The sequence below is a fragment of the Rattus norvegicus genome, chromosome 1 (assembly GCF_021556685.1).
Source record: "Rattus norvegicus strain SHRSP/BbbUtx chromosome 1, alternate assembly SHRSP_T2T, whole genome shotgun sequence".
Lineage (NCBI taxonomy): Eukaryota > Metazoa > Chordata > Mammalia > Rodentia > Muridae > Rattus > Rattus norvegicus.
Genome location: NC_141534.1, coordinates 194,096,113 through 194,120,923, shown reverse-complemented (window position 1 = coordinate 194,120,923; position 24,811 = coordinate 194,096,113). Strand labels below are relative to the sequence as shown.

At 48.4% G+C, this 24,811-nt stretch overlaps 1 protein-coding gene and 4 non-coding genes across 13 annotated transcripts; all 5 read left to right on the top strand.

Annotated features, from left to right (window-relative positions):
* The first annotated feature begins 83 nt into the window (after positions 1-83).
* On the top strand, positions 84-13,048 carry Cln3 (CLN3 lysosomal/endosomal transmembrane protein, battenin). 9 transcript variants are annotated; one of them, NM_001439717.1, is given in 18 exon segments: positions 84-156; positions 670-776; positions 1,351-1,657; positions 1,881-1,954; positions 2,112-2,190; positions 2,968-3,064; positions 3,902-3,973; positions 4,381-4,460; positions 4,564-4,649; positions 5,333-5,405; positions 5,489-5,632; positions 7,358-7,470; positions 9,821-9,867; positions 9,945-10,013; positions 10,100-10,155; positions 10,271-10,364; positions 12,507-12,647; positions 12,727-13,048. In NM_001439717.1, coding segments are annotated over 15 exon segments (1,317 nt in total). In that variant the 5' UTR covers positions 84-156; positions 670-776; positions 1,351-1,657; positions 1,881-1,908; the 3' UTR covers positions 12,847-13,048.
* A 2,718-nt stretch (positions 13,049-15,766) lies between these two features.
* Positions 15,767-15,873, top strand: LOC120100182 (U6 spliceosomal RNA). Its single transcript, XR_015655913.1, has one exon. It is a non-coding gene; the product is annotated as a U6 spliceosomal RNA (small nuclear RNA).
* A 2,495-nt stretch (positions 15,874-18,368) lies between these two features.
* On the top strand, positions 18,369-18,475 carry LOC148007813 (U6 spliceosomal RNA). The gene has a single exon (XR_015655899.1). It is a non-coding gene; the product is annotated as a U6 spliceosomal RNA (small nuclear RNA).
* A 2,514-nt stretch (positions 18,476-20,989) lies between these two features.
* LOC148007812 (U6 spliceosomal RNA) lies at positions 20,990-21,096 on the top strand. Its single transcript, XR_015655868.1, has one exon. It is a non-coding gene; the product is annotated as a U6 spliceosomal RNA (small nuclear RNA).
* Positions 21,097-23,619: 2,523 nt separating this feature from the next.
* Positions 23,620-23,726, top strand: LOC148007811 (U6 spliceosomal RNA). Its single transcript, XR_015655835.1, has one exon. It is a non-coding gene; the product is annotated as a U6 spliceosomal RNA (small nuclear RNA).
* Positions 23,727-24,811: the final 1,085 nt, after the last annotated feature.

Sequence of the window (24,811 nt, the reverse complement as noted above, 5' to 3'; positions counted from 1 at the left end):
CAAGCCAGTCCTCCCCAGCACCCAAGACACTTCCTCTTCCCCTGTCCCTCCCTGACGTATCTCCACCCCAGGCCCCATGCACCTCCCCCATGCTCATGGATGACTTCATGACCGGCAGGGGAATGGCTTAACGGTGTCCAGGTGACAAAGACTCAGGTGCACATCTGGAACTGAAGGGCAGGGGATCGGACCAGAAAGGAAAAAAAAAAAGTGGAAACAGGAGACCTCAGAATCGGGTATGGGGGTGGGGGCATGTGGCAAGTGCAGCCTGAGTGACTCAGGTCTTGTATTCACACCTCAGCCGTTTCCGTCTCCTCCAAGCCACAGCCCTCAGTGAGAGGAAGCTAGGGTTTGTGGTTCCTGATTTATCTAGGGAGAAGCAGTGAAGTGAGGATAAGACCAGTGGAAGTTCTGCCTTCGCATTTCAATGCTGTTAAGATTTTTCTGGGGATAAAAGGTCTGAATTGGTGCTCCAATGCCCATATCCTCACCCACGGTCATTCTTGTACTGTGGCCTGTCACTCACAGCTTACTGTGAGTTCCTTAAGCACAGAGGCTGCAGATTTTGGATAGCCCAGAAGGCGTGGTAGGGTCCTTTTTCTCACTGGTTGAATGATCTAGGAAGAGCACCACAGGAGGGCATATTTCAAGCAGCAATCTTAATGACAGGTGGTTGAAAAGACCTGGTAGAAGTGGGCAGAGGCTGCTGGAAGCCACAGCAGAGGAATAGGCTTGATGAAGAACGGTCAAGATGCTACCCTACCATGGAGCAGAAGGTAAGGGAAGGAAGGACTCCTTATTTGGGAAGGACTCCTTATTTGGGACTATGTGAGGTGACGTATTCTCAGCCTATTCTCCTAGATTCCAATTAGAAAAAATGGCTGACATCACAGAACAGGAAAAACGCCCATAACAGCTTGCTCGGTGATTTAGCACCTCTGCTCTATTTCTTACTGCTGAGTCTCTGAAGTCAGCTGAAGGTCTAGCCTCTGTTAACATCCCCTGTGACCAAAGGGACCTTGGTTTTCTGATATGTAAAACCAGGGGTTGAACTACTTTCGTGGTATTTGTTGGTTCTAGGATAATAATGGCAAAGTGAATTTCATAATACCGTGGATATTGTCGTAGATAATTCATAGAAACCTGTTTGGTGGGTGTTTACCTTTTAGCTTTCTAGACTAATTGTTCTATTCTCAGCTACTTCCCAGATGCTTATTATAGGTCTTTATAATAGGTCTGTAGGGACAACAGATAAGAGGCTGTTTGCCTCTGCTCCGAAGCAGAACTTGTCCTTGCGACGTTGGGTGGAGTCGTGGGACAGCTGCAGAAAAGTAGTCATATTTGTTTCAGGCAAGTCAGAGCAGCAGGAAAGAAGCTGAAGCCTCCCGCGCCATGACTAGTACTGGCAGATTTGGAGTGCCACTTTTCATGGCTCTACTTGTGGCTCCCTTCGGTTCCAGTTCAAATTCAGTGCTTCCAGGGTTCTCCCGAATTCTCCTTTCAATCCCGGAAGTTTGAGAAGCCCAAAGGCGAAAAGGTGGAAAAAGGACCCGGAAGTAGGAGCAACCTCCAAGCACGTGATGGAAGACCCACGGGTACTGTCACGTGATCCCCAACCTGCTAGTCTACCTTGCGAAGAGCTCTGCTGCTCTTAAAGGTACAGACCTGGGGGGGCGGGGGCTTTGCTTTAGAGGGGCAGGGAGGCGGGGTCAGACGGATGGGGTGTGGGTGAACTCGAGCTGAAGATCTGGGGGTCTTTTGATGTACAGTAGTGTACAGCAGACCGCGGAACCTGTGACTGACCACGGGGCGTTGATCCCACCTGTCCCAGACTTTCATCTGTTTTCTTGACGCTAACTCCTAACACACGCTGACTTTAGGTCCTTTGGGGGACCCGAACTCAATGTCATGGGAAGCTCTGAGAGCTCGTGGAGGCGCCTTGAGGATTCTGAGAGTGAGTACTCTCGTCGGTTGCCTTGAGAATGACCACCTCTGCCCCGCGGCTCTCCCGAGGAGTTGGGATGCTGGCCCTGCCCCCTCAACTGGATACTGGATAGGCGGGGCTTTCACGTAGCGAGTGAGTGGTGGGTCATGCTTTCTCTACCTCTCAGGGGAGGAGACCGACTCAGAGCCCCAAACCCCTCCGTTGGATAATCTAAGTGTCCTTTGGAAGAATGCGGTGGGCTTCTGGTAAGTGGTTTGAGAGTGCAAAATAAAGTGCAATTGGAGCAGAGATGGTGAGAGCCAAGTTGTGAAAGGCAGTTGAATACACAGATCCTGAATCAAGTTTGAACTTTCCAAGTTCCATTAAATTACCTCTTAGTATCTGTAACATTATTTATTAAATGTTTTCCTCCAACCAACTCAATTGCAACTTTGTTTTTTTCCTCTTTTTTTTGGGGGGGGGTGTCTTCTTCAAATTCTACAAGCAGTAGAGGCTTGTTTTGAATTTCTAATCCAGCTTTTGCTTTCCCGGTGCTGCAGTTACAGGCCTACTGTAGCACCATGCCCAGCTCACTCATTGTTTTTGTTTGCAGTGCAGGTCATTAAAAACCAGGTCCTTCCAGAGCTCACGGAAGTGCTGGAGTGCCTTATAAGTGAGCTCTGTCCCCAGCCAATTTGCTTTTTCCAAGTGCTAAACGACTCTGGGAGATGAAACTAAGAACAATATGCCCCGCTATTATTTTGATTCCTCTAGCACTCTTTGAGGTCAGTGGGTTAAAACGTAGGCATTTCTATTGCACCAGAGCCTATTGGTGGATGAGGAATGCCTGAGGAACAGAATCTCAGTGTAATCATAGAAGAGAGAGTGCTTAGGAAGAAGTCTTGGCATTTGGCCATGAGCTGGTCTAATCTCAAGGTCTGTTTTGATAGTGAAGAAAAAAAAAGTGTTTGAAGAATACAGGTAAAGGAGAGATCTTTAAGGACTGTAGGTGAGCAGAGAGTGAAGATCTGTCCTCATTCTAGGATCTTGGGGCTTTGCAACAACTTCTCATATGTGGTGATGCTGAGCGCTGCCCATGACATCCTTAAGCAGGAGCAGGCATCTGGAAACCAGAGCCATGTAAGTGAGCCCCTCTTCACCACCACCATACGGTTAGTCCCCATGGACATACTAGGGACTCACCCAGGGCCAGAAAAACTCATAAAGTGACTATGGGTGGGATGAGGGAGCTAAAGGTCTTAGTCTCCCACATCCTCAATGCAGGAAGGATCCTAAAGAGACCAACGGGTACCAGGTTGGTGAACTCAAATAACTGGCTGGGTAAGATCTCATTTCGTGGTGTGTTTTGTCACTGTGTCTTGTTGACATCTGCGGTCAGGTGACTATCGTGAGTCTGTCCTGCACATTGTAGGTGTTTAGTAGCATCTCATGCCTCTTAGCAACCAAAAGTGACAGCCAAGAATATCTCCAGATTTTTTTTGGGGGGGGGTTCTTTTTTTTGGGGGCTGGGGACCGAACCCAGGGCCTTGCTTCCTAGGCAAGCACTCTACCACTGAGCTAAATCCCCAACCCCATATCTCCAGATGTTACAGATGCACCTGGGAGGTAAAACTACCCTGGTGGAGAACTGTTTGCATCAGTGACCTACAGCGTGCATGCCCTAAGAGGCACAGCTTCCATTTTGCAGGTTTAATAGGGAATCTAACCCAAGCTGAGATTTTCCAGAAACCCAGATTTCTATATGAATGCTCTTAAATATAGTACATGCATCTTGGGGGACTGTCTTTGGCCTCTGGGACATTAGTTTGAGATGTTTATAAACCTTCTTCATCGTGTACATAGAAAAACTAAGGCCCCAAGAAGCCATGCCTCCCCACAGCTCTTTGTGTAGAGCTGGGACTGGGCCTTGGTTAGCCTCCTGCCTCTTTGTAGGAAAGACTCTCTTTTCTCCCATAGGTGGAACCAGGCCCAACACCCATGCCCCATAACAGCTCATCTCGATTTGATTGCAATTCAATCTCCACAGCTGTGAGTACCCATGTGAGGTCCCCAAGATCCATGCCTTTGTGACTTCATTCCCCCGATGTCCACTTGGGATTGTCTATATTGCAATCATCAGCGTGTGTGTGTGTGTGTGTGTGTGTGTGTGCGTGCGCGAGAGCGCATGAATGGTAACTATTAGCTCAGGAACCACCCCCTCCGCCAGCTTCGTGAACTAGACACTGTAAGCTTCCCTGTTTAGATTGAGGAAATTGAAGCTCAGAGCGAGTAAATATGTCCTGACACCCATCGGAGGAGCCCCAGAGCTGGGTGTAAACTGAGATCTAACTCCAGAGCCTGAACTTGCAGCAGGTCTCATTGACTGGCTCCACTGCTGGGTTGGGAAGGTTGTCTCTGGGAAGGGTCTAGGCTCTTACTGTGTTCTCCTGTTTCAGGCGGTGCTCCTAGCAGACATCCTTCCCACCCTTGTCATCAAACTCCTGGCTCCTCTTGGCCTTCATTTGCTGCCTTACAGGTCTGGGTGAGGGTGGCAGGAGGAGGGCAGAGAGGGAGGAAGCAGGTGTCTGGAGATTCTTGAATGGAGGTGGCCTTCTGAATTCCTCCCCATCTCTTCTCAGCCCCCGGGTGCTTGTCAGTGGAGTCTGTTCTGCTGGAAGCTTTGTTCTGGTTGCCTTTTCTCAATCAGTGGGGTTAAGCCTGTGTGGTGAGTACGAAGCTCTGAGAGGTTGGTGGGCCCAGAGAAACCTCAACAGAGTGATGTGCAGGTAGTCTCCCAGCTTCCCAGAATAAAAGGATATGTGCGTAGCCCCAGGAGACTGCTAGTGGTGTTGGTGTGTGTGTGTGGGGGGGCGGATGGAGCACGCACACACTTGCAATTCTAACACTTGGGAAACAGAGACAGAAAGACTGAATTTGAGGTTAGTTCAGGCTACATAGTTCAAGGCTACCCTAAGCTGCACAGCAAAACCCTATCTCAAACAAAACAAAACAAACAACAACAACAACAACAAAAACCAAGGAGAAGACCAGTTCCCTGACCTACATAGCAAGTTCCAGGCCTCAAGGACAAACCCTTGTAAAGCTTCCCTAACCGGACGTGGGCTCTAGGAACAACTTGGAGGGTGTCAATAGGAAGAAATGGGGGGAACTGAGTATAGAGTGGGATGAGCGGGGTTGAATAATTGAGAGTTATCAACTAACTGAACGAAAATGGGGGTACAATTGGCGAGGACATGTAGAGAAGGGTGTGGCTTTTCAGAGGAGACCCTAGCCAGTCGAGGGACAGCTCTATTAGCCCTGCTGAGAGGATGGAGATGAGGCTGTGAACAAACCACTAGGGACTGTGGCTTTCAGTTAAAGGTCACTGTATGCTGTTTGTCCTCCCAGGAGTGGTTTTGGCCAGCATCTCATCAGGTCTAGGGGAGGTCACCTTCCTTTCACTGACTGCCTTCTACCCCAGGTAAGTGGCCTGAACCAGGAGCGCTGGGAGAAGTGTGCCCCCTGCTGGTTCCATCTTCCTGAATGCTCCTGTGCTCTTTCCAGTGCTGTGATCTCATGGTGGTCTTCAGGAACTGGGGGTGCAGGGCTTCTTGGATCGCTGTCATACCTGGGGCTCACCCAGGCTGGCCTCTCCCCGCAGCACACCCTACTTTCTATGCTGGGGATCCCTGTTCTGATGCTAGCCAGGTGAGTGTCCTTAGGCCCAAAGGATGAAAGATGGGAAGAGACCCTAATCCAGTCTTCAGATTCTTCAGCCTTGTTGTGAAGGGGTGTGGATTCTGGACTCTCGACACCCCTCAATTTGAGTCCCAGAGTTGGGGGGTGTTAACTGTGTGACTCTGGACAACTTCATTCCTGAGCCTCAGTTGTCTCTGTCACACAGTGTCCTGTCTCATCCGCACAGGGAGACTCCTGAGACGGGGGCTAGGGCTGAGTGGACCTCTGCTTATTTGTTGTTTGTATTTGTGTGTCTCAGAAAACGTTATTAAGCCAGGTGTAGCGGCACGTGTCTTTGATCCCAGCACTCAGCAGGCAGAGACACGTGGATCTTGTTATAGTTTAGGGCTGTTGTATGGTATCCACCGGAGAAGAGTTCTCAGACACGGGTTTAAACCACTGAAAAGCTAATTAGCCACCTGTTGACTACACTGGGCGTTTGGGATTCTAGCATAGCCCGAGCCTTTCTCAGGATGAGCTTTTTTTTTTTTTTTTTTTAAATCTTTTTTTTTTGTTTGTTTGTTTTTTTATTTATTATATATAAGTACACTGTAGCTGTCTTCAGATACACCAGAAGAGGGCATCAGATCTCTTTACAGATGGTTGTGAGCCACCATGTGGTTGCTGGGAATTGAACTCATGACCTCTGGAAGAGCAGTCGGGTGCTCTTAACTGCTGAGTCATCTCTCCAGCCCAGGATGAGCTTTTAAGTGCAAAACTGTGGTCTGGGTTGATGTACTTCAATTAGCAAGAACAGTTAGCCGGAAGTGTAACTACAGAAGCCAAATAGCAAGGTTAGTGCATTCAGAGACTGTCCCTGAACTGTGGACTTTGATAGTTTAGGTTTTTGTTTTAGTTTTGGCACGTGGTGCTGTCTACATGCTAAAATTTATAGTTTGAATGGAACTTCCATTGGAGTGAGCCATCCTAAGGTCCGGGGGGCCTGTTACAAGGACAAGGCTATATCCAAAAGAGGAGTCAGTATGTGTGTAATTCTGAATACCCATAGTCCTGGCTCTTGGGAGGCTGAAGCAGAAGGATCATATGTTTGAAGATTTCCTGGGCTATGTGTGGAGACCCTGGCTCAAACAGTAAATGAGATGGATCTATGGCAAATGCCTTTAATCCAAGCACTCAGGAGGCAGGTGGATCTCTGTGAGTTTGAGGTCAGCCTGGTCTACATCTTGAGTTCTAGGCCAGTCAGAGCCACATAGTAAGACCCTGTCTTGGAAAACAAAATTAAGAAACCCCACGATCATACAGACCCTGGGTAAACTCAGTCACAAAAACGAAACGGACACTGAGTATGAGAAAGGGTCCTGTGACGTGGGAGAGAGGTCACAGGGTGTGGGGACAAGAAGGTGGGTGAGAGTCACCAGAGTGCAGTATATACATGGATAAAAATATCAAGAAACACATTTAATAAAAATGACTGTAAAGTGGTGAATTATAAAAAATACTGGGTCCCGAGAACAGGGAGGCAGAGCTGCTGCTGTGTCTGAGTCAAACGAGGCCCCTGCGTAGTTGGCTTCCGACGGATGCGCTTGTGAGCATTTGAGGCTTCCCAGCACAGGGTACCTTAGAGGCTGGAGTGCCCCCTGCAGATGTGAGGGGCCGTGGAAGGGTAGGGCCTGCAGGACCTCTGGGGCCTTTCCCAACAAGAGCTCCCTGACTCTCTTCTCCATTCCACCCCAGCTATTTCTTGCTGCTCACATCTCCTGAACCCCTGGACCCTGGAGGGCAAGACGAGGCAGAGACTGCTGCCCGGCAGCCTCTCATAGGCACCGAGACCCCAGAGTCTAGGCCAGGTAAGATACAAAGGCCGGGGTTGGGGATTTAGCTCAGTGGTAGAGCGCTTGCCTAGAGAGCGCAAGGCCCTGGGTTCCGTCCCCAGCTCTGGAAAAAAAAGAAAAAAAAAAAAAAGATACAAAGGCCCTCCCAGGGCCACTTTCCCCTTGGGGTTTTAGTGTCAACAGTGGACACAGTTGAGGGAAACAGGCTGCCGGGTGTACAGGTTTGGGTCAAAGCAGTTGTGTATGCTTAACTAACTATTGACTACATGCCAGACATTCCGATTGCTGGGAACGGTGGTGCTCGAGATGGAGAAATGAGAGCATTTCCACAGGACATAGAACCGTGATGGGGGGGGGGGGGGGGGCTGGGGATTTAGCTCAGCGGTAGAGCGCTTACCTAGGAAGCGCAAGGCCCTGGGTTCGGTCCCCAGCTCTGAAAAAAAGAACCAAAAAAAAAAAAAAAAAAAAAAAAACCATGATGGGGCCCAGAGGGGTGGTGCATACCTTTAATCCCAACCCTTGGGAGGCATCCACAAGCAGATCTCTGTGATCAGGGCCAGTTGATCAGACCCTGCACAAAACCCAGAAAATAAGTTAAGAAAACGGGGTGGGGATGACTTAAGGCCTCTTCTTTCCAGAAGGTTCTAAGTGGGTTTCTTTATTTTGTTTTGTTTTGTTTTTGCTTATTTGTTTTTAAACAGAGTCTCTCTGTGTAGCCCTAGCTGGCCTGGAAAATCACCATGTACACTAGAATGGCCTCAACCTCACAAATCCACCTGCCTCTGCTTCCCAAGTGCTAGGAGTAAACACATATGCCACCATACAACTGGCTAAGATTTATTTTTATATTTATTTATGTGTGTGTGTGTGTTCGTGACCTTATACCGTAGATGACCAGCAGGGGGCAACAGAAGCCTCAGAGTTGCAGTTACAGGTGGCTGTGAGCTGATGTTGCCAGGATTCAAATTCTGACCCTCATGGTTGAGCAGCCAGTGATTGATTGATTGTTTGTTTGTTTGAGACAGAGTTTCTCTGTGTAGCCCTGGCTGTCCTAGAACTCCCTTAGTGGACCAGGCTGCCCTCAAACTTTCAGAGATCTACCTGCCTCTGACTCCCACGTGTTGGGATTAAAGGCACGCACTGCCCAGTGATTTGTTTTTCTCTCATGTGCCTTGGTGTTTTACCTGTGTGTGTGTCGATGGGAGAGTGTTGTTACTGGAATTACAAACAGCTGTGAGCCATCTTTCCAGCCCCCAAGAGAAGCCCCAACAACAAACCATTTGAGGGTGGGGTTGCCTGGGGAAGGGCATGTGCATGAATGTGAGGTCAGATGTTCTGAGAATTGAGCTCTGCTCATTCAGACGAGGCAGTAAGTGCCCTCATCCACTGAGTCATCTCGTCAGCCCAAGACAGCCTTTTGGAGGACATCTTTGGGCTGAAACTTGGCTGTCAAGGTGTCAGCCTTGCAAATGTCTAGGTGAACATGTTCCAGGCACAGGAAAAAGTTTAGGGTGAGGCCTTTTGGGAGAAAAAGAGCCTGGCTATTCTAGAAACAGAAAGCACAGTCAGAGTCTGAGGTGGAATCAGCAGATAAAAGCCTTGCTTTTTTAAAAAAAAATCAGTTACACATGCTGTGTAAACTACATAGCATGAAATTTAAATCCACACTTGGGCCACTGGAGGAGGCAGGATGCAGGAAGTTGACCCCTCTTACCTACGCTGAGGGTATCAGGCTGTGAGAAGCCGTGGACACTGCTCTGGGGGTGGGGAAGCACAGGCTGAACTGGGCCATAGCCAGAGCTGGCTGGGTTTCCCGGGACCTGTAAGAAGGCTGGGGCTGTCTGGTTCTCAGGCTCTTGGGCATCAGGCACCACTGGGAGATTAGCAGGCAACTCTGTAGGCAAAGGCCTTCTCCGTTAAAAGAGGCAGTCCATGGTTTCAGGCAGTTTATTATCATGGTGGAGATGGACGAGTAAAACCGTACCCCACTTCTCAGAGTGGCCTGAGACTAAATACCTTTTGCAGGGAGGAGTGTCTGGGAAGGGAAATCCATTGGCTAAGCCTCCAGGCCTTTAGGTACCTCATTATAATGGAGATCTGTCTTGAGCCTACTTGACCCCACATCCTCTACCTGTGAAGGGGCTTGGAGCATTGACCTTACATGACTGATGGTCACAAATCTATGGAGGGCTGTGGGCTAGTGACCAGCCTGGTTTCTTAGGAGTCAGGTGAAACACCTACTGTCCCTCAGGGTCACCGGGGTTTCAAACCTCCTCAACTGGGAATGGGGGCCTTTTACTGTCCCACAGCTGCTTGCTGCTTGCTGTTCCGTGGGCAACTTCCTCCTCTTCTTCCTGCTCTGTAGGTACCAGCTGGGACCTCTCTCTCCAGGAAAGGTGGACAGTGTTCAAGGTGTGGATGGTGGCTGTGGGTGCCCTGTGAGGATCCTCTGCCTCCTGCCTTCCACTCACATCTCCCGAATCTTCCAGGGCCTCTTGCGATACATCATCCCTCTGGTGCTGGTCTACTTTGCAGAATACTTTATCAACCAGGGGCTTGTGAGTGAGGGGTGCCGGGGAGGAGGTGTGGGAGGAGAAATAGGGCTGACGTTCCACAATCTCCATTTGTCTGGTCTTTGCTGCAGTTTGAGCTCCTGTTTTTCCGGAACACATCCTTAAGTCATGCTCAGCAGTACCGATGGTGAGAGAAGTTGGCAGGTGGGCAGTGGGCCAGGAGGATCCCTTGATGTTGGGGTCCTGGGGTTGACCCCAATGGTGCCAGTGGACCTTCCTCCTCCTTCCTGCCCCCACCTTAGGTACCAGATGCTATACCAGGCTGGTGTGTTTGCTTCCCGCTCTTCTCTCCAGTGTTGCCGAATCCGGTTCACCTGGATCCTAGCCCTGCTCCAGGTACTGAGTCCCTGCCCTATTTGTTCACACCCACCAAGGCTCCCTGAATTCCTTACTCAACAGAAGACATTAGTGTGCTCCAGCATTCTTAAGCACAGCACTAAATGCCAGCAGGGCTCCATATAAAACGTGTGGTGGCATCAGGAGGAGCCAGTCATACTTGTGGTAAATACCAGTTTCTGTACTCAATAGCTGTGTGACTCAGAGCAGGTCTCTGACCCTCTAACGAGCTTCAGTTTTCCTATCAAGAAATCAGATGTGGTGGAGAGGATTGTGTACCTCAGTGGCAGAGTGTTTGCCTAGCTGGTCTGAGGCTGTGGGTCCTATCCCTAGTACTGCAAAAGGTAAAATATTTAATAGCCATGGCAACACCTATTTCTCAGTGTGTTTGTATATCAATATGGAGGCAAAAAAGGAAGAACAACATATTGTTTTGATTTATTTTGGTTTTGGTGTTGTCTGCCTTATTTTTTTGTTTGTTTGTTTATTTATTTGTGTGTTTTTGAGACAGGATCTCACTGTGTAGCCCTGGCTGGCCTGGAATCTGATATATAGCCCAGGCTGGCCTGGAGCTCACAGATCTGCTTCATGAATGCTGGCATTGAAGGCCTGTGCCGTGCCTGGCCTTTGTTCATTGTCTTGTAGTCACTCTGACTGAGAGCGGGGCCTTACTCATGCTAGGTCAGAGCAGTTTGTTCCTGAACTTCTTAAGCCCTCAGACATCTATTTGTTTACTTTTTTTTTTTTTTTTTTTTGGTTCTTTTTTTCAGAGCTGGGGACCGAACCCAGGGCCTTGCGCTTCCTAGGCAAGCGCTCTACCACTGAGCTAAATCCCCGACCCCATTTGTTTACTTTTTTACAATTATAATTAGACTTATATTTATTCATTGGTGGGAGAGAGGCACTTGCCACACTGTGTGTATGGGGGTCAGAGGACTGCTTGCAGGATTGGTTCTCTTCTCCACATGTGGGTTTAAGGATCTGACTCAGGCCATCAGGTTTGGAAGTACGTGCCATTACCTGAGCCATCTCATTGGCCCAAAGTTTTCATTTGGAGGCAAAGTCTTCATAATAAAGCTGGCTTTGAACCTACACCTGAAGCCCACATAAACACTGAACTTTTTTTTTATTTATATATACACGAACCTTTGTCTACTTGTATTTATGTGAACCACCTGTGCGCCTGGTGCCCATGGAGGCCAGAAAGGTGTCAGATAGTCTGGAACTGGAACTATAGATAGTTGTGAACCGCCATGTGGATGCTGTGGAAGAACAGCAGGTGCTGTTAACTACTGAGCCGTCTTTCTAGTCCAAAATGTTGTACTCTTAGACATTTGCAGCTAGATTATTCTGATGTATAACTTGCTGTCTTATGAGTTGTGGGTGTTTAGCAGTATCCCTAGCCAGATGCTGGTGAGACAGCCAGGTAGGTCTCCAGACATTGTCAAATGACCCATTGATCTCAGTGCAGTAATTAGGGGAGAATAGGTGCTATTCAGAGGGCTTTTGGGTGCTGAAGATAGGACTCTGGTAGAGCATTTTCCTGTGAAGCACAAGCTCCTGTGTTAGATCTGCAGTGTGTGTGTGTGTGTGTGTGTGTGTGTGTGTGTGTGTGTGTGTGTGTGTGTATGTGTGTGGTGGGGAGTAGGGTTATCTAGGTGTGATGATTCATGCCATTAAAAAACAAAAAACAAAAGGGGCTGGGGATTTAGCTCAGTGGTAGAGCACTTACCTAGGAAGCGCAAGGCCCTGGGTTCGGTCCCCAGCTCCGAAAAAAAAAAAAGAACCAAAAAAAAAAAAAAAAAAAAAAAACAAAAAACAAGAAGGAAAGGAGGTGACTGCTGACTGCAGTGGGAATGACCCTGATGTGATTGAGAGATCACCAGTGATGAGGAACATTCCAGGCAGGAACAAAGAGTGACAGGAACAAAGGAAGGGGAGGAACCCACAGGGCATGTGAGGATGGGGATGGGACCAGCGAAGGCCACCAGGATTTCAGGGTCCCACAGGCCCAGCTGGGCGCTGGGGTCCCACACAGCCCTCTGCTTCACCAGGATTTCCTATAACCCGGCAGCTCAGAGATAATGCTGCCTCCCTCTGTGCTGTTGCCCAGTCTCAAGCCCCGCCTCCCTCTGCTCACAGTGCCTCAACCTGGCCTTCCTGCTGGCAGATGTATGCTTGACCTTCCTGCCCAGCATCTACCTCATCTTCATCGTCATTCTGTATGAAGGGCTTCTGGGCGGGGCCGCTTACGTGAATACCTTCCACAACATTGCCCTGGAGGTCTGTACCAGTTGGACAAGGGCTGTGGTCTTAGGAGCCTTGTGGATAGAAGCCTAACCCTTGTTCTTTGCTCTCCCAGACCAGTGACAAGCACCGAGAGTTTGCCATGGAAGCTGCCTGCATTTCTGACACCTTGGGAATCTCCCTGTCAGGGGTCCTGGCCTTGCCTCTGCATGACTTCCTCTGCCACCTCCCCTGATATGAGTTGCTCAGCACACACTGGCCTAAAGGCACAGTGAGCTCTGCCACAGGCCTTCCCTGAGACTCAGGAGTGGGAAGATCTACAGTCCTGCCCTACCTCAGCAGGGAGCCCCCATTGTTTCCCACTCCCGAGCTGGCCTCAGAGAGTTTTTTTTCCCCCACCCCCTGCCCTTCTAATAAATGCTTATTTTACCAGTTTACTTTCTGTGCAGTCTCTGAAACGGAAAGTTTATATAAGCCCACTTTGGGATATATGTATTTATGAATGTATAAAGTATTTCAGACACTAGTATGGCACACATAGTAATTCCAGCACTCAGCAAACCTGGAATACACAGTGATATCCTAAGGACTAGGGCTATAGTACAGTGGTAGAGTACTTGCCTAGGATGTTCTGGGCTCTTGGTTTTATCTCTGGGAAACAATTAATTCAAAGGCAGGGTATGCTGCTATAAGCCTGTAATCCCAGTATTGGGGAGGTAGAGGCAGGAGTATCAGGAGTTCACGGTCCTCAGCTACAGAGAAAGCCAAGGTCAGCATAGCCTACATGAGATCTTGTTTTAAAATAGTCCCATTGTATGTTTCTGGCTTCTTTATCAAAAATCAGGTGTCCATAGGTGTGTAGATTTATCTGGGTCTTCAATTCCATTGATCAACCTCTGTTTTGATGCCAGTATCGTGTGTGTTCTATTACTGTAACTGTAGCAGAGCTTGAACTACGGGTGGCGGCGATACCTCCAGTTTATACTGCAGAGTTGTTGTAGCTACCCTGCGTTTCTTGTTTTCCCATACTGTGCTTTCAAGGTCTGTAAAGAATTGTGTTGGAATTTTTGTGAGGATTGCGTTGAATCTAGGTTGCTTTTCCTAAGATGGCCGTTTTTTGTTTGTTTGCTTTTAATATTTTTACTATGTTAATCTTTCCTATCCACAAGCATGGGAGATCGTTCCATCTTCTGATATCTTCTTCAATTTCTTTCTTTAGTTTTTTTTTTTAAAGATTTATTTATTATATATAAGTACACTGTAGCTGTCTTCAGACACACCAGAAGAGGGCATCAGATCTCTTTACAGATGGTTGTGAGCCACCATGTGGTTGCTGGGATTTGAACTCAGGACCTCCGGAAGAGCAGTCGGTGCTCTTAACCACTGAGCCATCTCTCCAGCCCCTTTCTTTAGTTTTTTACCATGTATGTCTTTCACTTGCTTGGTTAGATTGACCCTAAGATATTCATAGGAGAGAAAGTTGTCACAGGAGACAACTTCCTAAACAGAACACCAATAGCTCGGGCACCAAGACTGACAATAAACAGGACCTCATGAAACCGAAAAGCTTCTGTAAGGCAAATGATATCGTGAATGGGACAAAACGGCAGCCTACAGAATGGGAAAAGATGTTCACCAACTCCATATCTGACAGAAGGCTAATATCCATAATATATAAGGAACTCCAGAACCTAGACATCAATAAGCCAAATGGCCCAAGTGAAAAGGGGTACAGAGCTAAACAAAGAACCCTCCAACAGAGGCATCTCAAACGGCCGAGGAACACTTGAAGTTCATCATCCTTGTCCATCAGGGAGACGCAAATCAAAACAACTCCGGTTCTGTCTCACACCTGTCAGAGTGGCTAATATCAAAACCACAAGTGACAGCACAGGCTGGCAAGGATGTGGAGCAAGGGGAGCACTCCTCCATTGCTGGTGACAATGCAAATTTGTACAGCCACTCTGGAAACCAATATGGCTGTTTCTCAGAAAACTGGAACTCTACCTCAAGACCCAGCTCTACCACTTCTGGGCATATACCCAAAGGATGTCCAAAAAGACACTTGACCAATTATGTTCATAGCAGCTTTATTCATTATAGAAACTAAGGAATGGATAAGAAAATGTACACTTACATAATGGAGTTTTACTCAGCTGTTACAAAAATAATAACATGAAATTTGAAGGCAAATGGATGGAACTAGGAAAGAAAAAAGAATCGTGAGCGAGGTAGCCCAGGCCTGGAAAGATAAACATGGTGTGCACTCATGGTGCGGACATTAGGGATAAAGAATAGTCATGCCACAGTCCACACACTCAGAGAGGTCAAGTAACAAGGAGGGCTCAAGGGGAGACAGACACATGGATCTCTCTGGGAAGGGAAAATAGAAGAGGGTGGACTGGGGGCAGGTAGGGAAGGGAACAAAAAGGATCAGAATGGAGGGAGAGAGTACTGGGAGAGATAACTTGAATGGGGGGAGGCATTTGAGGGGTGAGGTAAAAACCTAGAAACTATGTAATAGAAATAGTAATAGAAACTCCTAGAAATCTATGAGGGTGACCCTAGTCATGATTCCTACCTAGTACTGAGAGATACAGAGCCTGAACCAGTCATCTTCTGTAACCAGGCAAGACATCAGCTACTAGTTCTTAATATGCTCCAGCCAGTCCCCCAGTAATCAAAACAGAGTCCTATCGATTTATTTAATCAGCTTCAGCACAATTACTGGGTGACTACCTCAACTATCTTTCCTCACTAGACTGGCTATTCCCCAGCTGCCTCGCCAAGTACTTGCTGTTTGAGTCTCCCCGTTTTATTTTTGCCCCGTCAGTCTGTCTCAGGATGCCCTTCTCTCGGCCACCTGCTCCTGGCTCATCCATCATGTTTGGTAACAAGTGCTTTTTCATCTGAACCATCTCGTGGGTCCCGTGGCTAGTATATGCTCATTTTGCACAAGGTACTGTCCCACACACTTCATATGTTGCCATTTTATTCTCCTAATATCAAATGAACAAGTGTTATTGTTTCCCTTTGTTTGTATCACAGGGAAAAGAGCAGAGAGAGGTTAGAAGTTAGAAAATTTGCCTAAGGAAACGGTAAAGCTAGGATTCCAACACTGAAGATCTAGGAAGTTTGCTTAAACATGCAAAACCGTGCTCCCTTCAGCAGCACGTATACTAGAATTGGAAAGATACAAGTAAGATTAGTATGGGCCCAGCGCAAAGATGACACACAGATTCGTGAAGCATTCCGTATTTTTAAAACCCTTTTCTAAAGCAAAACAAACAAAATAACAACGACACCCTTCTAAAACCTAGCAGGCCATCGGCATCACCGGCTGACACCGGCCCTTAGATTCTTACTCTGAAGTTCAGATGGGCGGCCAGAGCACTTTTTGGTTTAGTTTTTTTGGTTTTCTTTTTTCTTTCTTTTTTTTTTTTTTTCTTTCTTTTTTTTTTCAGAGCTGGACCGAACCCAGGGCCTTGCGCTTGCTAGGCAAGCGCTCTACCACTGAGCTAAATCCCCAACCCCGTCTTTTTGTTTTTCGAGACAGGGTTTCTCTTCGCTGTCCTGGAACTCGTTCTGCAGACCAGGCTAGCCTCAAACTCAGAAATCATCTTGTCTCTGCCTCCTGAGTGCTAGGATTAAAGGTGTGAGCCACCTTCTCCAGCTTCAGAGCATTTTTTTATTTCTGTCTAGTCTGGCCTTTAATCCATGATCCTCCTGCTTTACCCTTTCTAGTGTAGGGAATTACAGACGTTTACCACCAGGCGGTCATTAAATTCTGTATTTTCAGTCTTGCTGCCTAGTTCCGGCGGTCCTAGGAAGCAAGTCCATCTTAAAGCTCTGCCAGGCCTCATCCCAGTCGAGTATAGCGCAAAGGCCACTGGGAATTGTGGTTAACTCATTCTTTGGCGCTTCTGGGAAGTGACCTCCCCAACCTCATCCTCTTCCGTCGTCGCGCCTGTCGCGCGGTTCCTGCCGTCGTCGCCTCTGCTTTCGGGCGGATCTCGGCTTTCGGGCCGGTCTGCTCGGCTTTCGGGCGGATCTCGCTCGGCTTTCGGGCCGGTCTGCTCGGCTTTCGCGCGGATCTCGCTCGGCTTTCGGGCCGATCTGCTCGGCTTTCGGGCGGATCTCGCTCGGCTTTCGGGCCGATCTGCTCGGCTTTCGCGCGGATCTCGCTCGGCTTTCGAGCCGATCTGCTCGGCTTTCGGGCGGATCTCGCTCGGCTTTCGGGCCGATCTGCTCGGCTTTCGCGCGGATCTCGCTCGGCTTTCGGGCGGATCTCGCTCGGCTTTCGGGCCGATCTCGCTCGGCTTTCGGGCCGATCTCGCTCGGCTTTCGGGCCGATCTCGCTCGGCTTTCGGGCCGATCTCGCTCGGCCGTCGCGCCTGTGTCGCCTGTTCTTAAAGCCACGAAGTCTGCAGCCTCGTAATTCTTCCCCACATTCCATCTTTCGTATCCCTTCTTGCCCCAGAACTGGCCTTGAAAACTCTCCATATCGTAGCTCTTCCCAACAAGTTCCTCAGTGACTTGTGTTCATGGAAAGAAACCCTCAGTGCTTGGTTAGTTTGGTTCTGAAATCCTGTCGTTTACCTCTGCGTGCAAATGTTAAACATTGCTATACCACTTCTGGGCATATACCCAAAGGATGTCCACAAAGACACTTGATCAATTATGTTCATAGCAGCTTTATTCATTATAGAAACTAAGGAATGGATAAGAAAATGTACATTTACATAATGGAGTTTTACTCAGCTGTTACATAAATAACATGAAATTTGAAGGCAAATGGATGGAACTAGGAAAGAAAAAAGAATCGTGAGCGAGGTAGCCCAGGCCTGGAAAGATAAACATGGTGTGCACTCATGGTGCGGACATTAGGGATAAAGAATAGTCATGCCACAGTCCACACGCTCAGAGAGGTCAAGTAACAAGGAGGGCTCAAGGGGAGACAGACACATGGATCTCTCTGGGAAGGGAAAATAGAAGAGGGTGGACTGGGGGCAGGTAGGGAAGGGAACAAAAAGGATCAGAATGGAGGGAGAGAGTACTGGGAGAGATAACTTGAATGGGGGGAGGCATTTGAGGGGTGAGGTAAAAACCTAGAAACTATGTAATAGAAATAGTAATAGAAACTCCTAGAAATCTATGAGGGTGACCCTAGTCATGATTCCTACCTAGTACTGAGAGATACAGAGCCTGAACCAGTCATCTTCTGTAACCAGGCAAGACATCAGCTACTAGTTCTTAATATGCTCCAGCCAGTCCCCCAGTAATCAAAACAGAGTCCTATCGATTTATTTAATCAGCTTCAGCACAATTACTGGGTGACTACCTCAACTATCTTTCCTCACTAGACTGGCTATTCCCCAGCTGCCTCGCCAAGTACTTGCTGTTTGAGTCTCCCCGTTTTATTTTTGCCCCGTCAGTCTGTCTCAGGATGCCCTTCTCTCGGCCACCTGCTCCTGGCTCATCCATCATGTTTGGTAACAAGTGCTTTTTCATCTGAACCATCTCGTGGGTCCCGTGGCTAGTATATGCTCATTTTGCACAAGGTACTGTCCCACACACTTCATATGTTGCCATTTTATTCTCCTAATATCAAATGAACAAGTGTTATTGTTTCCCTTTGTTTGTATCACAGGGAAAAGAGCAGAGAGAGGTTAGAAGTTAGAAAATTTGCCTAAGGAAACGGTAAAGCTAGGATTCCAACACTGAAGATCTAGGAAGTTTGCTTAAACATGCAAAACCGTGCTCCCTTCAGCAGCACGTATACTAGAATTGGAAAGATACAAGTAAGATTAGTATGGGCCCAGCGCAAAGATGACACACAGATTCGTGAAGCATTCCGTATTTTTAAAACCCTTTTCTAAAGCAAAACAAACAAAATAACAACGACACCCTTCTAAAACCTAGCAGGCCATCGGCATCACCGGCTGACACCGGCCCTTAGATTCTTACTCTGAAGTTCAGATGGGCGGCCAGAGCACTTTTTGGTTTAGTTTTTTTGGTTTTCTTTTTTCTTTCTTTTTTTTTTTTTTTCTTTCTTTTTTTTTCAGAGCTGGACCGAACCCAGGGCCTTGCGCTTGCTAGGCAAGCGCTCTACCACTGAGCTAAATCCCCAACCCCGTCTTTTTGTTTTTCGAGACAGGGTTTCTCTTCGCTGTCCTGGAACTCGTTCTGCAGACCAGGCTAGCCTCAAACTCAGAAATCATCTTGTCTCTGCCTCCTGAGTGCTAGGATTAAAGGTGTGAGCCACCTTCTCCAGCTTCAGAGCATTTTTTTATTTCTGTCTAGTCTGGCCTTTAATCCATGATCCTCCTGCTTTACCCTTTCTAGTGTAGGGAATTACAGACGTTTACCACCAGGCGGTCATTAAATTCTGTATTTTCAGTCTTGCTGCCTAGTTCCGGCGGTCCTAGGAAGCAAGTCCATCTTAAAGCTCTGCCAGGCCTCATCCCAGTCGAGTATAGCGCAAAGGCCACTGGGAATTGTGGTTAACTCATTCTTTGGCGCTTCTGGGAAGTGACCTCCCCAACCTCATCCTCTTCCGTCGTCGCGCCTGTCGCGCGGTTCCTGCCGTCGTCGCCTCTGCTTTCGGGCGGATCTCGGCTTTCGGGCCGGTCTGCTCGGCTTTCGGGCGGATCTCGCTCGGCTTTCGGGCCGGTCTGCTCGGCTTTCGCGCGGATCTCGCTCGGCTTTCGGGCCGATCTGCTCGGCTTTCGGGCGGATCTCGCTCGGCTTTCGGGCCGATCTGCTCGGCTTTCGCGCGGATCTCGCTCGGCTTTCGAGCCGATCTGCTCGGCTTTCGGGCGGATCTCGCTCGGCTTTCGGGCCGATCTGCTCGGCTTTCGCGCGGATCTCGCTCGGCTTTCGGGCGGATCTCGCTCGGCTTTCGGGCCGATCTCGCTCGGCTTTCGGGCCGATCTCGCTCGGCTTTCGGGCCGATCTCGCTCGGCTTTCGGGCCGATCTCGCTCGGCTTTCGGGCCGATCTCGCTCGGCCGTCGCGCCTGTGTCGCCTGTTCTTAAAGCCACGAAGTCTGCAGCCTCGTAATTCTTCCCCACATTCCATCTTTCGTATCCCTTCTTGCCCCAGAACTGGCCTTGAAAACTCTCCATATCGTAGCTCTTCCCAACAAGTTCCTCAGTGACTTGTGTTCATGGAAAGAAACCCTCAGTGCTTGGTTAGTTTGGTTCTGAAATCCTGTCGTTTACCTCTGCGTGCAAATGTTAAACATTGCTATACCACTTCTGGGCATATACCCAAAGGATGTCCACAAAGACACTTGATCAATTATGTTCATAGCAGCTTTATTCATTATAGAAACTAAGGAATGGATAAGAAAATGTACATTTACATAATGGAGTTTTACTCAGCTGTTACATAAATAACATGAAATTTGAAGGCAAATGGATGGAACTAGGAAAGAAAAAAGAATCGTGAGCGAGGTAGCCCAGGCCTGGAAAGATAAACATGGTGTGCACTCATGGTGCGGACATTAGGGATAAAGAATAGTCATGCCACAGTCCACACGCTCAGAGAGGTCAAGTAACAAGGAGGGCTCAAGGGGAGACAGACACATGGATCTCTCTGGGAAGGGAAAATAGAAGAGGGTGGACTGGGGGCAGGTAGGGAAGGGAACAAAAAGGATCAGAATGGAGGGAGAGAGTACTGGGAGAGATAACTTGAATGGGGGGAGGCATTTGAGGGGTGAGGTAAAAACCTAGAAACTATGTAATAGAAATAGTAATAGAAACTCCTAGAAATCTATGAGGGTGACCCTAGTCATGATTCCTACCTAGTACTGAGAGATACAGAGCCTGAACCAGTCATCTTCTGTAACCAGGCAAGACATCAGCTACTAGTTCTTAATATGCTCCAGCCAGTCCCCCAGTAATCAAAACAGAGTCCTATCGATTTATTTAATCAGCTTCAGCACAATTACTGGGTGACTACCTCAACTATCTTTCCTCACTAGACTGGCTATTCCCCAGCTGCCTCGCCAAGTACTTGCTGTTTGAGTCTCCCCGTTTTATTTTTGCCCCGTCAGTCTGTCTCAGGATGCCCTTCTCTCGGCCACCTGCTCCTGGCTCATCCATCATGTTTGGTAACAAGTGCTTTTTCATCTGAACCATCTCGTGGGTCCCGTGGCTAGTATATGCTCATTTTGCACAAGGTACTGTCCCACACACTTCATATGTTGCCATTTTATTCTCCTAATATCAAATGAACAAGTGTTATTGTTTCCCTTTGTTTGTATCACAGGGAAAAGAGCAGAGAGGTTAGAAGTTAGAAAATTTGCCTAAGGAAACGGTAAAGCTAGGATTCCAACACTGAAGATCTAGGAAGTTTGCTTAAACATGCAAAACCGTGCTCCCTTCAGCAGCACGTATACTAGAATTGGAAAGATACAAGTAAGATTAGTATGGGCCCAGCGCAAAGATGACACACAGATTCGTGAAGCATTCCGTATTTTTAAAACCCTTTTCTAAAGCAAAACAAACAAAATAACAACGACACCCTTCTAAAACCTAGCAGGCCATCGGCATCACCGGCTGACACCGGCCCTTAGATTCTTACTCTGAAGTTCAGATGGGCGGCCAGAGCACTTTTTGGTTTAGTTTTTTTGGTTTTCTTTTTCCTTTCTTTCTTTCTTTCTTTCTTTTTTTTTTTTTTTTTTCAGAGCTGGGGACCGAACCCAGGGCCTTGCGCTTGCTAGGCAAGCGCTCTACCACTGAGCTAAATCCCCAACCCCGTCTTTTTGTTTTTCGAGACAGGGTTTCTCTTCGCTGTCCTGGAACTCGTTCTGCAGACCAGGCTAGCCTCAAACTCAGAAATCATCTTGTCTCTGCCTCCTGAGTGCTAGGATTAAAGGTGTGAGCCACCTTCTCCAGCTTCAGAGCATTTTTTTATTTCTGTCTAGTCTGGCCTTTAATCCATGATCCTCCTGCTTTACCCTTTCTAGTGTAGGGAATTACAGACGTTTACCACCAGGCGGTCATTAAATTCTGTATTTTCAGTCTTGCTGCCTAGTTCCGGCGGTCCTAGGAAGCAAGTCCATCTTAAAGCTCTGCCAGGCCTCATCCCAGTCGAGTATAGCGCAAAGGCCACTGGGAATTGTGGTTAACTCATTCTTTGGCGCTTCTGGGAAGTGACCTCCCCAACCTCATCCTCTTCCGTCGTCGCGCCTGTCGCGCGGTTCCTGCCGTCGTCGCCTCTGCTTTCGGGCGGATCTCGGCTTTCGGGCCGGTCTGCTCGGCTTTCGGGCGGATCTCGCTCGGCTTTCGGGCCGGTCTGCTCGGCTTTCGCGCGGATCTCGCTCGGCTTTCGGGCCGATCTGCTCGGCTTTCGGGCGGATCTCGCTCGGCTTTCGGGCCGATCTGCTCGGCTTTCGCGCGGATCTCGCTCGGCTTTCGAGCCGATCTGCTCGGCTTTCGGGCGGATCTCGCTCGGCTTTCGGGCCGATCTGCTCGGCTTTCGCGCGGATCTCGCTCGGCTTTCGGGCGGATCTCGCTCGGCTTTCGGGCCGATCTCGCTCGGCTTTCGGGCCGATCTCGCTCGGCTTTCGGGCCGATCTCGCTCGGCTTTCGGGCCGATCTCGCTCGGCTTTCGGGCCGATCTCGCTCGGCCGTCGCGCCTGTGTCGCCTGTTCTTAAAGCCACGAAGTCTGCAGCCTCGTAATTCTTCCCCACATTCCATCTTTCGTATCCCTTCTTGCCCCAGAACTGGCCTTGAAAACTCTCCATATCGTAGCTCTTCCCAACAAGTTCCTCAGTGACTTGTGTTCATGGAAAGAAACCCTCAGTGCTTGGTTAGTTTGGTTCTGAAATCCTGTCGTTTACCTCTGCGTGCAAATGTTAAACATTGCTATACCACTTCTGGGCATATACCCAAAGGATGTCCACAAAGACACTTGATCAATTATGTTCATAGCAGCTTTATTCATTATAGAAACTAAGGAATGGATAAGAAAATGTACATTTACATAATGGAGTTTTACTCAGCTGTTACATAAATAACATGAAATTTGAAGGCAAATGGATGGAACTAGGAAAGAAAAAAGAATCGTGAGCGAGGTAGCCCAGGCCTGGAAAGATAAACATGGTGTGCACTCATGGTGCGGACATTAGGGATAAAGAATAGTCATGCCACAGTCCACACGCTCAGAGAGGTCAAGTAACAAGGAGGGCTCAAGGGGAGACAGACACATGGATCTCTCTGGGAAGGGAAAATAGAAGAGGGTGGACTGGGGGCAGGTAGGGAAGGGAACAAAAAGGATCAGAATGGAGGGAGAGAGTACTGGGAGAGATAACTTGAATGGGGGGAGGCATTTGAGGGGTGAGGTAAAAACCTAGAAACTATGTAATAGAAATAGTAATAGAAACTCCTAGAAATCTATGAGGGTGACCCTAGTCATGATTCCTACCTAGTACTGAGAGATACAGAGCCTGAACCAGTCATCTTCTGTAACCAGGCAAGACATCAGCTACTAGTTCTTAATATGCTCCAGCCAGTCCCCCAGTAATCAAAACAGAGTCCTATCGATTTATTTAATCAGCTTCAGCACAATTACTGGGTGACTACCTCAACTATCTTTCCTCACTAGACTGGCTATTCCCCAGCTGCCTCGCCAAGTACTTGCTGTTTGAGTCTCCCCGTTTTATTTTTGCCCCGTCAGTCTGTCTCAGGATGCCCTTCTCTCGGCCACCTGCTCCTGGCTCATCCATCATGTTTGGTAACAAGTGCTTTTTCATCTGAACCATCTCGTGGGTCCCGTGGCTAGTATATGCTCATTTTGCACAAGGTACTGTCCCACACACTTCATATGTTGCCATTTTATTCTCCTAATATCAAATGAACAAGTGTTATTGTTTCCCTTTGTTTGTATCACAGGGAAAAGAGCAGAGAGAGGTTAGAAGTTAGAAAATTTGCCTAAGGAAACGGTAAAGCTAGGATTCCAACACTGAAGATCTAGGAAGTTTGCTTAAACATGCAAAACCGTGCTCCCTTCAGCAGCACGTATACTAGAATTGGAAAGATACAAGTAAGATTAGTATGGGCCCAGCGCAAAGATGACACACAGATTCGTGAAGCATTCCGTATTTTTAAAACCCTTTTCTAAAGCAAAACAAACAAAATAACAACGACACCCTTCTAAAACCTAGCAGGCCATCGGCATCACCGGCTGACACCGGCCCTTAGATTCTTACTCTGAAGTTCAGATGGGCGGCCAGAGCACTTTTTGGTTTAGTTTTTTTGGTTTTCTTTTTCCTTTCTTTCTTTCTTTCTTTCTTTTTTTTTTTTTTTTTTCAGAGCTGGGGACCGAACCCAGGGCCTTGCGCTTGCTAGGCAAGCGCTCTACCACTGAGCTAAATCCCCAACCCCGTCTTTTTGTTTTTCGAGACAGGGTTTCTCTTCGCTGTCCTGGAACTCGTTCTGCAGACCAGGCTAGCCTCAAACTCAGAAATCATCTTGTCTCTGCCTCCTGAGTGCTAGGATTAAAGGTGTGAGCCACCTTCTCCAGCTTCAGAGCATTTTTTTATTTCTGTCTAGTCTGGCCTTTAATCCATGATCCTCCTGCTTTACCCTTTCTAGTGTAGGGAATTACAGACGTTTACCACCAGGCGGTCATTAAATTCTGTATTTTCAGTCTTGCTGCCTAGTTCCGGCGGTCCTAGGAAGCAAGTCCATCTTAAAGCTCTGCCAGGCCTCATCCCAGTCGAGTATAGCGCAAAGGCCACTGGGAATTGTGGTTAACTCATTCTTTGGCGCTTCTGGGAAGTGACCTCCCCAACCTCATCCTCTTCCGTCGTCGCGCCTGTCGCGCGGTTCCTGCCGTCGTCGCCTCTGCTTTCGGGCGGATCTCGGCTTTCGGGCCGGTCTGCTCGGCTTTCGGGCGGATCTCGCTCGGCTTTCGGGCCGGTCTGCTCGGCTTTCGCGCGGATCTCGCTCGGCTTTCGGGCCGATCTGCTCGGCTTTCGGGCGGATCTCGCTCGGCTTTCGGGCCGATCTGCTCGGCTTTCGCGCGGATCTCGCTCGGCTTTCGAGCCGATCTGCTCGGCTTTCGGGCGGATCTCGCTCGGCTTTCGGGCCGATCTGCTCGGCTTTCGCGCGGATCTCGCTCGGCTTTCGGGCGGATCTCGCTCGGCTTTCGGGCCGATCTCGCTCGGCTTTCGGGCCGATCTCGCTCGG

Coding starts and splice junctions, on each gene's coding strand:
- Cln3 (XM_087659589.1), top strand. CDS start 1,909: ATGGGAAGCTCTGAGAGCTCGTGGAGGCGCCTTGAGGATTCTGAGA. Junction 3,065..3,901: donor CATCTGGAAACCAGAGCCAT/GTAAGTGAGCCC, acceptor TTTCTCCCATAG/GTGGAACCAGGCCCAACACC. Junction 10,365..12,726: donor GGATCCTAGCCCTGCTCCAG/GTACTGAGTCCC, acceptor TTGCTCTCCCAG/ACCAGTGACAAGCACCGAGA.